General features: G+C 48.8%; 1 protein-coding gene across 2 annotated transcripts in view; it reads left to right on the forward strand.

Moving 5' to 3' along the window:
* The window catches only part of SCAMP4 (secretory carrier membrane protein 4), an 88,453-nt gene that overhangs the window by 47,503 nt on the left and 28,523 nt on the right, over positions 1–12,427 (forward strand). For both annotated transcript variants that reach the window (XM_027853137.1, XM_027853138.1), the window contains exons 3-4: positions 3,251–3,379; positions 9,655–9,811. In XM_027853137.1, the coding sequence (XP_027708938.1) occupies positions 3,251–3,379; positions 9,655–9,811 (286 nt within the window). The remainder of the gene's footprint in view (positions 1–3,250; positions 3,380–9,654; positions 9,812–12,427) is intronic.

Genomic DNA, 12,427 nt, shown 5'->3' on the forward strand with positions numbered 1-12,427 from the left:
CCCGGTGACTGAGCCACCAGTGTTCAAATCTCGTTTCTGGTCACCTACTCACTTATTCATATCCCCTGTGACCCTTGTGTCAGGGTGGAGAGATACTGATAGTACAGGGATGATGGGAAAGAACCTGGAGCTGGAAACATTGGAGGAGATACTGAGGTTGAAGAATAAGGTTAGAGGTTGTGAGGGAGAGGAAAAATGACAACGGACATTGGTCAGACAAGGGAATTTCAGAGTTCCCAAACGTGGGAGTGCTGCGTTTGTGGGCAATGGGAAGATCTCAGGGATGACCATCTTTGTGTGGGACTGAGGTATGGTGGAAGAGTAGGTCATGGGAAATGAGGAAGTTGAGATAACCTGGAGCTAAGGGCGTGTGAGGGAGTATGTATGTATGTATGTATGTACGTACGTATGTTGAAGTCCTCTAAAATGAGGGCAGGAGTTGGGGAGGGGAGGGAGAGATTGTTCGAGGCGCTGAACTCATTGTAGAAGTGAGAATATCCTGATGGTGAGTAGACAGTGTCCATCAGAATCTTGATCGAGTGATAAGTATGGATTGACTGAACCTCAAAGTGGTCGAGGGGATTGAGTGATTGAGTAATGAGGTTAGGAGGAGCGCCTAGAGGGGGCAGAGGGGCATGTGGAGTATTCCAGCTTCTCCATCCCCACCAGCAAGTTGAAGTGTATGAGGGAAGTCCAGCTAGGGCTGGAAGGAAGGCCCGGGTAGCTGTGTCATCAGCAGGGCGCAGATCTTAATGCATGCAAGAAGATGAAAGGAGTGAGAAAGGAAAAGGTTTAAAATGAAAGTAAGTCTGTTGCCCCAGGAGCAGACATTCCGGAGGGTGCAGTGGAAGGGCTGGTGGAGAGCTTTTAAGGGGACATGGTGGGTGTAGGTTTAAGGGGGGATGCCAAAAGCAGGGTTTGAGCAGTGGCAGCCAGTAGTGCAGAATCATTGGGGTGGAGGAAGGAAGGCTGGGGTGGCAGGATGTTAATCAGACACAGGGAGTTTTAGGTGGTCAGAGAGCACACTCAGAGGAGAGTGGAATGGCTGCTATGGGAGTCCAAAATCTATTGATTTGAAAGATCTGAGCTGTTTAGTTAACATCCTGACATCCCAAGAAGGAAAAAAACTCCTGTGCTCCAGCACAATTAACCTTCCCCTCTGTCTTCTCAGAAGCTCATTGAGATCACTAGGTCAGTTACATTTCTGTTTCTTCCAGCCTCTGCTGATGGCACACCCTCCTACCCACCCCCACCCCCTTGGATGGTCTTTATTAGTTGCTATGACAGAGAAATTCGTCTCCTGGTGACTCGCCTAGCAAGGAGCTTCTCGTCCTTGTGAGGCAGGGCCTTGGGCTATAGGCACACTGCCTGTCTCAGGAGCTGCACGTGCAACTATCCAGCTTGGCAGGCCGTGCCAGAGCTTGGGATGCACTTGGAAAACTTTTGAGAGCCTGTGGTCATTTCCATGCCAGGCTGCAGCAGAGGAGGGTTTCAAGGCAGTAATAATAATCCTAATACTGCAAGGAGCCCAGGTTTCTTCCCTCCATGCCTTAGGTAGCTGGTCGTGGTGCTTAGGCCCCTGTTCAAGGCTTTTGGGCTTCATCCTGCCCTGGTAGGACGTTAGCAAACTCCTCCTTGTCTGCTGAGGCTTTTCAGAGCCCGAGCTCACATTCAAACCACAGGCATGGGATGTGGGGCCTGGAAGAGACCTTGGAGGTCCTTGAATCCTTATTTTACAGATGAGGAAACAGTCCAAGAGAACAAAGTGACTTGCTCAGCATCACTCAGGTAATAAATGACAAAGCTGGCATTTAAATTTGGGTCCTCTGACTCCAGGTTCTGTTCAGCAAGTCAGTAAATTAGCAAGAATTTCATTAGCATTTCTACATGCTAGCGGCTGTGTGTTCAGGCATAAAGACTGAAACGATTCCAACTCCAAAGGAGCTTACCTTGTGGCAGGAGAGAAGCACAAATCTAAGCATGGACAGAATAAACACCAGGTAGGGGAAGGAAAACCCACCCTTGCCATTCTGGAAAAGGAAACAGACTTCTTATAGACCAAAAGTTGGTTCTTAGCCTAGATTTCGGGGGGTCTGTGAACTTGGATGGGGAAAAAGAAAAGTCCCCTTTATTTTCATTGCCCTGTAACTGAAATTGAGCATTTCTTTCAGATATTTAAAAACATGATTCTGAGACAAGTTCCCCAGGCTTCACTGTCTGAGGGGCTCATGACTTACAGAAAGGCCTCTTGTTGAAGGTGGCACTTGAGTTGAGTTTTTAAGGAAGAGCAGGATTCTGTGATGTGGAGAGGAGGGAGGGCATTCCAGGCAAGGGGCAGCCTGCCAGTGCAAAGCCCTGGAGGCAGGAGATGGAGGGCCCTGAGCAAGGAGCAGAGAAGCTCCATCTGTCTGCATCATGGGGCATGGGGGAGTGATCAGTGAGGCTGGAATGAGAACTTTTTTAAAACAAAGATTTCTTAAGTGTCAGCTGTGTGCAGGACCTGGAGCTGGGCCCTACTGCGACACACTGCCTCCTGATGATGGCTCTGGTATCAGTGGCAACGTGAGATTCCCCATTGGGAAGCTCTTGAGGAGTATGAAGTTGTTCTGTTATGTCATATGTGCTCACATTTGACTGGTGATACCACCTTTAAGTTTGGAGTTAAATTTGAGAACAGTGCCTTGGAATATAAGGAAATGAAAAAAATTATTGAGGACCAAAGCACCATGTGTCTTTTTAGACCTGACCTGTGGTTTCATTGGGGTGGGGATGTACCCACGAGGAAATTCCTCTGCAGGTTCAGAGTGCCTCCCCACCCCCCATGGCCAGCCTTAGCGAGTAGCCTAGGGCACTGAGAGGAGAGACTTGCCCAAGGTCACAACCAGCAAGACTGGGGCCTAGGTCTTCTGACTTGGAAGCCAGCTCCCAGGCTGCTGCACCCCACTGACCCATCTTGTGTCATATATGGCACAACACGGACATTTGGTAGTAGAAGAGAGGAAATAATTCACGTTTTCATGGCACTCTAAGGAGGCCCAGGCTCCCAGCAATAGGAAGGGGCAGGACCAGAATTGAAACCCAGATCTCTCCGGACCCCAGTGGCCCCCTTGCCACTAACTGCATCATAGAGCTGTGGCAGATGTAGCTACTAGATGTGGGAATGTGCTCCAAAGCTTACGCTGCTGTCAATGAAACATTCAGAGTTCAGTAACCTAATTCTAATGAAGTGTAATTGTTTTTGTCTTTACAGAAAAAGCAAACAACTTTCCTCCACTGCCAAAGTTTATCCCTCTGAAGCCCTGCTTCTACCAGAACTTTTCTGATGAGATTCCAATAGACCACCAGTTTATCGTGAAAAGGATTTACCATTTATGGATCTGTAAGCATTTATTGGAACCATTGCAAGGAAACCCTGATGGGATAAGTAGGAAGAACTGTGAACTGCATCTGTTTGGTTTAAAAGAACTGCTTTAAACCATGTGAAATGACATAGTTAAGGGTTAGGAATATTACAGAGCTGGGAGAGTTCTTAGAACATAGACTGTCAGAACTGGGGGTGAGGGGGAACCTTAGAGCTTTGAAGAATAGAGCTGGGGGGGCCTTTGGACCCCAGACTATTGGAACTGGGAGGGCACTTAAAGATAGTTTGATAAATGAGTAAACGGGACAGTCACCTGGAAGGCTTATTCATTCATTCATTCATTCATTCACTCAGTCATTCACTTATTCACTTATTTATATGTTTAGGGCCTAGAAGGCAGAACTAGCAGCAGGAGGCAGTTCTAGGTTGTCTGGAAAACCTTCCTAAGCAGAACTTTCCATATGTGGAGTGGGTTGCCGTAGGAGGTAGTGAGTTCTCCCTCCTTGGGGGGGTTTCAAGCAGAGGCTAGAGGACCATTTGTCCAGTATGCTTTAAAAATTATTTTTCAGATGAGGATTCAGTTCAGTTCAACCGACATTGATTAAGTGTTTCCTGTGTGCCCTCAGGCACCATGCCAGGTGCTAGGGATACAAGACAAAAGGGAAACAATTGGAGAACTTCGATTCTACTGGAGAGAGAAAAAGAGAACATGCAGACAGAGCAGTGGACCCAACATAGACATTCAGGAGCTTTAGATAAATTGTGCCTCGGTAACTGAGGACGTGAGCAAAGTCCTTGTGCCGCAGGAGGCCCCTGGCTGGGGCTTGTGGATGTTGGGAGACCAGGGGCTACAGGCTTAACATTGAGGGCCCCATATGCCAGGAGAGCTTGGCAGGAGATTGTGTGGTGAGGACACAGTACTGCTAGGCTTAGGCTGGCCGGCATCTGAAGGGGAGAAAGGAAAATTGTATGGACGAGGACTGGAAGGTGAGTGGGGACTACCTTGGGAAAGGTTTTACATGCCAGGCTGAGGTGTTCAGGCTTTATCTTAGAGGCACTAGAGAGCCCTGATGTTGTTTGAGGAGGGAAGTGACACAGTCTGAGCCTGGAAGCAGGACGGCCTGTCAGGCACAAGTCCCCATAAGAGGTAATGATGGCCTGAGCCATGGGGGAGGAGTCGTGCATGGGGCCAGGGGTGGGGAGTGGTTAGAGGTGCTGTGAGGGTAGAGTCTACAAAAGTCGACAGCAGATGGGCTAGGAGTGAGGTGGGAGAGGCAGGGGACAGAAGCAAGGTTGTGAACCTGGATGACTACAAAGGTTTCTTTTCTTTTCTTTTCTTTTTTTCCTTGGGGAAGGGGGAAGAGGTTCAGATTTCTGTTTTAGATATATTGGATTTGAGATACCTATAGGGCATCTACCTGGAGATATCAAACCAGCAGTTGATAGTATCAGAGAGGAGCTTAGGAGACCCAGTAGGGCTGGATAGATAGATCTGGGAATCATCTGCCTAGAAGTGATCATTGAATCAATGAGCGATGATGAAATCACCAAAGGAGAAAGTGTAGAGAGAGAAGAAAGGCTGGTCCAGGACTTTGGGGCATGTCACCCTTGTTGGGAGGGTGAAAGATGATGTTTCACCAAAGGAGACTGAGAGGGGAGTGTCCAGGTAGGGATGGAGAGATCTAAGAGGACGCAAACCCAGGGCAGAGAGTGTCCAGGAGCAGGGAGGGGGTGTTGGGATTGACCTGAGGTTGTGAAGGGATACCAGCCTTGGAAAGAGCATGCTCAGTGGAGGGATAGGATCAAAAGCAAGTCTGCCAAGGGGTTGCAAAGTGAGGAGGATGTCAGGAATGGGAGGCAACAAGTGTTTCTAGGTGTCTGGCTCAGGAGAGGGAGCCCAAATATAGGATGATAGCCTGAGTGGGCAGCAAGGTCAAGTGAAGATTTTTTTTTTTAATGGGGAAAGATTTTTGTGAACTGATGCAAAGTGAAGTAAGCAGAACCAGGAAAACAATGTACATAGGTGTCTACAGTCGTGTAAAGGGAAGCTATAAAGAAACAAACCCAGGCTAGACAGAAGTGCCCTGCATCGCGAGGTACGATGGTCCAGTTTGGCCCCAGAGAAGAGAACGGAAGGCGTGCCCCACACACGTACCCTTTTCACAGAAGTGAAGGACTGTGGGTTAAAAACATTGCTTACATTGGTTTGACTGTCAAAATGAGAGAGAGAGATTTGGAAATGAATGTGATAGAAAAAACAAAAGATGTCAGTTCATTTTCAAAAGAAGGATGGGAAGTCCCTGGCACGTTTGTAAGTGGCTGGGAAGGAACCTGTGAATAAGGAAAGATTGAAGGTGAGAGAGACAAGAGGAGACCAGGAGAGGCGGGTACAAACCAGGTCACAAGAAGAGCGGCTTGGCCTTGGTAAGAAGGAGAAGGGGCCACCTCTTTGTCAGAAGTTGAATGTGAGGAGGAGAGAAGGGAGGGGTCAGCCAGAGTGATTTTGACATAAGAACTCAAGGAGAAGAAGGAACCTGCTCCAGAGAGTCTTTGGGGCTGGATCCTGCGGCTCCCCCATACCCCACCCCCAATCCCATTCAGTCCTGTCGTCACTGAACAACGCTCCTTCTCTCAGGCATCGCTGCCATCTGGCCCTTGCTGGTCCTGCTGCAGTAGCCCGCTTCAGGCCTTGTCTTTATTTGGCCTTGGACTCCCTCGCCACCTGCTCTCCCTGCTGCTTCCTCTCTCCCTCCTCCAGGTGGTCCTGTACAAGTTCACTGGTTCGTCTCGCTAAAGTGAACCATGATCAGGCCCCTCAGACATCTACCTGATTTTCTGCTGCCATAAACCTGCTGGGCCTCTTCCCAGGACTCCCTAACCCACTCCCATTTACATGGTGCTTTGGAGCCCACGAAGCGCTCACTCGTCTCACAACAGCGCGGCTGCCACTGGCATTGGGCTCCAGGCAAATGGAGCCCCCTGCACCTAGGCCCAAAACCCTGCGCAGCCTCCCCCCATTCTCTGCCTGTTGAGATTCTTACCCGTCACTCAAGGGCCCTTTCCTCTCTGAAGCTTCCCTGATCACTCAAGCTGGAAATAACACACTCAGGCCTTCTCCCTGGGGTTTCCTACTGGGGTTGGGGTAACGTGTCCAGGAACCTGAGCCTCTGGTTGTGTCATTCAAGGCCTGGCTAATTCACCTTTAATACACCTCAGACATTCGACTTTCAATGCTGGTCTTAAATGGCAGGTGTTTGCAGTTTAACAGTTGATTGGCTCTGACATCCAGGTGGCAGAGCATTTGTTCTATATGTCAGGTTTTAGTGCAAGTTCCTTTTATAATGTGCATCTCTGAATTGTCAGCCCCAAAGATGTCACGAGGGGATAGCTCTTAAGAAAGTCTTGTCCTAGAATGTGGGATAAAAACTGAACCTGTGGTTTCCCTGACAGAAACTCATGGTTAAGGAGACGCCCTCTGCAGGGTGACAGCTTCTGAAAATTATCGTTTTGGAGAGTTGCCTAGAGCATTGAGAGGATAGGTGACCTACCCAGGGTCACCCCAGTCACCTTGTGTGTCTGAGAGGGGATTCAAACCCAGGCCTTCCTGACATGGAGCCCAGCTCTCTATCCCGTGTGCCAGGCAGTGTGCTGTGTAGTATGTTGTACTAGGGAGCTAGATTGCCACTCTGGTCTGTCCTCTGGAGATCGGGAGACTTGGGGGTCTGTGTGTGGAGCAAACATGCACAGATCTAAAGGATCGTAGGTCCAGTTCTGGGGACAGTTGGGGAACAACAGCTCTGGTGGGCCCCTCTCCATGATCTGGCACCTAGGGAGGTGGCTGGTTTTATAGGATCACACTCTTAAAGGCCAAAGGCACCTCAGAGACCATCTTGTCCAATTCCCTCATTTTACAGATGAGGAAACTGAGCCCCAGAGAGGTTAAGGTCACAAAGGTCATAAACATGCTTTCTGACCCCAGAGCCAGGGCTTTTTCCCCTGTACCCCACTACCTCCTAAACTGAATGTACAGCATAAATCTCAGCTATTTGTATTAAGTGAAAGTTCTGTAGGTCTGTGATTTTCCTGCATAAAGCATCACACACACCTACACACACACACACCTCTACACACACCTCTGCACACCCCGACAACATCCCTAGCTGGAGGTTGCTTCTCATTGCTACTTTCTGCGTACACCTGCCGTCCAGTGCTTTGACAAGAGAGCTGGAGGCCAGGGTGTGAGGGCAAGGGAGCTGGACTCCAAGTCAACCACGGGATCCTGGTTTGATGCCTCCCCACTGCATCCCTCTGTTTGCCCATCTGCAAAGTGGGCACCATTATCCCCAAGCTGCCTAGTCAGGGTCAGGGGAGGTGGCAGCAGGGGCACATCCATCTCAAAACAGAGAGCCAGGAAGGAGCAGACAATCTACAGAAAGGGTTAGGGAGGGATAAGCGTCCAGCACTCCCTGCCAAGGGAAAGTAGTGGAGCCGTGGGTCAGTCTGAGAAGGTGAAAAGGGGTTGTTAGGAGCAGAAGAGAGGACCAGGTATGGTATCTGCTGCTGTATCTGGAAATGGGCCGACGGGACATGGGGGTGTTGTGCTGGTAGGAGGAGAGATGGCACATTCAGTGCAGGCTGGAGTGAAGCCAGCTTTGGTAGCTGCTCACAATCTGGGACGGTTGCATTTTGGGATAATTTTAAAAGCGGGGCATTTCCTATTATAGTCTCCTGTTTGAGGAACACATCGCCCACATGGAGATCTCCAATGGGATACTTTTCCCCCTGCAGTGTTTGTTTTTTTTTTTTTTAAAGATTGGGTTTTCCTCTCTTACCTAGGCTAGAGGTGCAGCAGCTCCTTCCCAGGTCTGATCCCAGTACTGATTAGCACAGAAGCTTGAAGCTACTCCATTTTTCTGAGCTGAGCCAGGCTACCTTTCCTTCTCTCTCCTCTGTGGGGGCTCACTATGTGGTACTGGACTTAGTAAAGAACCTAGATGGGCAGTAGCCCTCCTGCAGCTCCGGTCTTATCCCTGTACTATTTTTCTTCTGGTCATTTAAAAAAAAAGTTTTAGTAATTCTTTTTTTGCTTAATGTCTCATGACTACCCACTGACCTGTTTTCAACTCTCCCCAAGTAAGCATTCTTCATTGGGACGTTTCTGAAAAGGAACAGTTCAGGAATTTTGACCCTGGTCTAATTTTTTCATATTCAATAACTAGTGTTTATAGAGTGCTTTAAGATTTATAAAGCACTGTAATGTGAGATCTCATTTTAATCCTCACAACAACCCTAGACGCTATTTTTAGACCCATTTTACAGATGAGGAAGCTGAGACCGAGAGCGGTTGAGTAACTTCCCAAGGGTCATATAGCTAGCAAATGTCTGATGCAGGATTTGAATAAGTCTATACAGGATATAGAGAAAACAACTACAAGGTAATTTGGGATGAGAGCTCACTAGGAGTTGGGGAGAACAGAAAAGGCTCCATGTAGAAGGCAGTGCTGGAGCTGAGGAGGGAGTGCATTCTTGGCATGGGATACAGCCAGTGCAAAAGCACAGAGATGAGAGTCAACAAGTCATACAGAATAGAGCAGAAAGAAGTACAGTTTGGTTCTCTGTGGAGTGTGGGAAGGGAGGTTAGAAAGGCTGGCTGGGGCCATATTGTCGAGGGCTTTAAAATGCCAGACACAGAAGCTGATATTTTATTGTAGTTGTGTTTGGGAGCCCCTGGAATCTGTTCAGCTGGGGATGTGGAAGAGGGGTTGGGAAGGAAGGCCAGTTAGGAGGCTGCTGCTCTGGCCTTGGTCAGAGGTGTGGCTGTGTGAGGAGATGGAGCAATTAGGTGTAAATGATGCTGTGGAGGGGATGTGGAGGGTGAGTCAGAATGAGGAGTCGGGTGTAGAGCTGGGAGACCAAGCAGAGGCAGCCTTGTTTTCTCAGTAAAGTCTAAGGCTTGGTCCTCAGCTGAGTGTGGGGGAAGGGTGCAGGTGAGCAGTGGGTGTGTGACGCCTGAAGAGAGGCTTGGAACAGCCTTGTGGGGAGTGGGCCACAGCTGCTCTTAGGGTAAATCGTGGCGGAGCAGCCTGCTGCAGTGAGGGGCCGGTCAGTGGGCTCAGGCTGCTCAGTTCCAGAAAGCTCTCATCAGCCCCATGGGTGAGGAGGGGAGGAAGCGGATGGTGGGCAGGGGGCCCCAGCGGGGACTGGGTGAGGCCTGAACCAGCAATAGGATGAGGGAGGGGCTGGAGTGCTCTTGGTGAGCCTGAGGCCTGTACTTCTCTGTTTTCTTCATCTAGTTTACTGTATCACCCTCGTGGTGAATCTCGTTGCCTGCCTCGCTTGGTGGATTGCCGGTGGTGATGGAGTGAACTTTGGCCTAGCAGTGCTTTGGCTGCTTCTCTTCAGTCCCTGCAGCTATGTGTGCTGGTTCCGGCCTGCCTACAAAGCCTTCAGGTAACACAGAAACCTTTTTTTCCTTCGTGAATTTTTGGCCCCTCATTATTCCATAGGATCATAGAGTTTTAGAGCCAGAAGGGACCCAAGCAGAGGGTGTAGAGAGAAACCTCGGAGTAGAGGATGTTAGTGCCAAAAAGAAATGCAGAGCATGAAAACTTAAGCTGAGCTGGAAGAGATGTTATAGCACAGAGCAAAACTTGACAGGCCCATAATGGAATATGAAAACACAGACTGTCAGAGCCAGAAACTACTTCATATCCTAGAGCATCGGAAATAAACGGGATCTTAGAAGGGAGATCTAAAGAGGATCGCCACAAGGGCTGCTGGAGACTGTCTAGGCCATTCTTATCATTTTACATTTGGAAAAGATTTGGAAAAACCGAGGCCCAGATTGGGACAGGCACAGACTGAGTTAGTGGCAGAGTTGGGGCTAAAACCCAGGTCTGATCCCATATCTGTGTTCTTTCCACTGAATTAGATGACAGACAGTTCAAAACAAGGCTTGCTGTAAACATTTCTGAGCCAGATTGACAAGAAAGAGAATTTCTAATGATTTAAGGCAATTATCAAGTGGCAGCCAGGTGGCCCAGTGGATAGAGAGCCGGGCCTGGAGTCAGGAAGACCTGAGTTCAAATACGGCCTCAGACGCTGATCCAGGGCAAATCACTTCACCCTGTTTGCCTCAGTTTCCTCATCTGTAAAATGAACTGGAGAAGTAAATGGCAAACCACTCCAGGATCTTTGCCAGGAAAACCCCAAATGGGGTCATGAGGAGGTAGACATGACTGAAACAACTGAACAACAGTCAATCAACAAACATTAATAAGTGCCTGCTATGTATCAGGGACTGCTATCCTTTATATCGACAGAAGGTTACAGGCTCAGCTTGTCATAACCATAAGATGTAGAATCAGCATTGGAAGGAACCTTAAATCTAGTTCATTCTCCTCTTTTTATAAATGAGGAAACTGAGGCTTATGGTCACACTGGAAGGGAGAGAGTCAAGATTTGAACCCGTATCCTCTGACTCTGAATCTGCTGTTCTTTCCCTCATCCTCATCATCATAGCAGCTAACAGTTAGATAGCATTTACTGGGGCCAGGTGCTTTGCTAAGGGCAGGTGTACCAAAAGAGGCTAAAGACAGTCTCGCAGTGTAATGGAGGAGACAATAAGGAGACAGATACATGCAGAGTAAGCTCTGTGCAGGAAGCCAGGGAGGTCGTGGTTGGAACAGAGGAGGAAGAGTGCTCCAGGCTCGGGGGACAGCCAGAGAGAAATGCCAGATCCAAGGGGAGGGAGGGGTTTTGTTGGTAGAACAGCCAGGAGGCCAGGGCCACTGGATCGAAGAGTGCGTGTCAGAAGGCCGGGACGGTAGGAGGGGGCTGGGCCAGGAAGGATTGTAGCAGAGAGGGACCTAGCAAACGAGTCTCAGGATCATAGAGCTAAGACTGGACGGGACCTCTGAGACCATCTGGTCCAGATGAAGGCCCTGTGGGGTTAGTGGATTTGTCTAAGTCACACAGGTAGTAAGCATCAGAGATGGGATCTCTCCATCCCTCATTAGAATATAAGCTCCTTCAGGACCTGGGCCATTTAGTTTTTGCCTATGTCATCAATGCCTATAAACCATCACTGAGTTAGGGGGATGTCCACCTCCAGCGTGTGAAGACCTCCCCTGGCAGAATGGGCAGATGAGAACAGTGTGCCCCAGTGTCCTGAAGCGGGCACTGTGGGGCCTTGAGCTTGATCAGACATCGAAGATGCCAAGGTCATTATCCACTACATCCCAGCCATCCCCAGTCATCTTGACTTTTGTCCTGCCACTAGACGTCGATGACTCTGGAAGAAATGACTTTGTGCAACTCTGCCTCACTGAAATCCAATTCCCCCATGAGTCAAGAGGCTACCCTCTGATATCACTGGTCTTCTTCAGAAACGAAGGAGAAAAAACAATGTCTCCATTGCCTAGCACAGTGCCCCAGCATATAGTAGGGAAGAGAAAGAGGAAAGGAATATGCAATTATGTCACTCCTACTTTGTGCCAGGCATTGTGCTAGTTGCTTTATAAATATGATCTCATGTGATCCTTGAAACAACCCTGAGAGGTAGGTGTTATTGCCATTTTACAGTTCAAGATACTGAGGCAACAGGGGTTAAGTGACTTGCCCGGGGTCACATAGCTAGGAAGGGTCCAAGTCTAGATTTGAATTCAGGTCTTCCTGCTCTCTCCACTATGCCCCCGGCTACCTCTATTAGTAGGAAGGTAATAAATGTTGAATAAATTAAATTGAATTAAACAAACATTTATTATGTATGTATGTGCCTCCACAGCTATCTTGCCAAAATGACATATGACACGGTCATGACACATGACCCTTATTTTTTAGAGTTATATGAGCAGAGCCCACGTTCTGGAAGGTTCTACCAAGTTAGACAGCCTTTTGAGTGTGGGTCAGGTGAAGAGCATGGGGGTCTGCTGTTTTGAAGGCTAGCTTTGCAGAGCTTGGAGACACTGATCACCTGGCTGGCCCCAGGATGATGCCTTTCTTGGCTACGGCCCCTCAAAGATACCTCCTGGGAAAGAAGGAGGTGACTCTCTGTATAGGGGAGGG

Source organism: Vombatus ursinus, unplaced genomic scaffold, assembly GCF_900497805.2.
Source record: "Vombatus ursinus unplaced genomic scaffold, bare-nosed wombat genome assembly UNPS02009918.1, whole genome shotgun sequence".
Lineage (NCBI taxonomy): Eukaryota > Metazoa > Chordata > Mammalia > Diprotodontia > Vombatidae > Vombatus > Vombatus ursinus.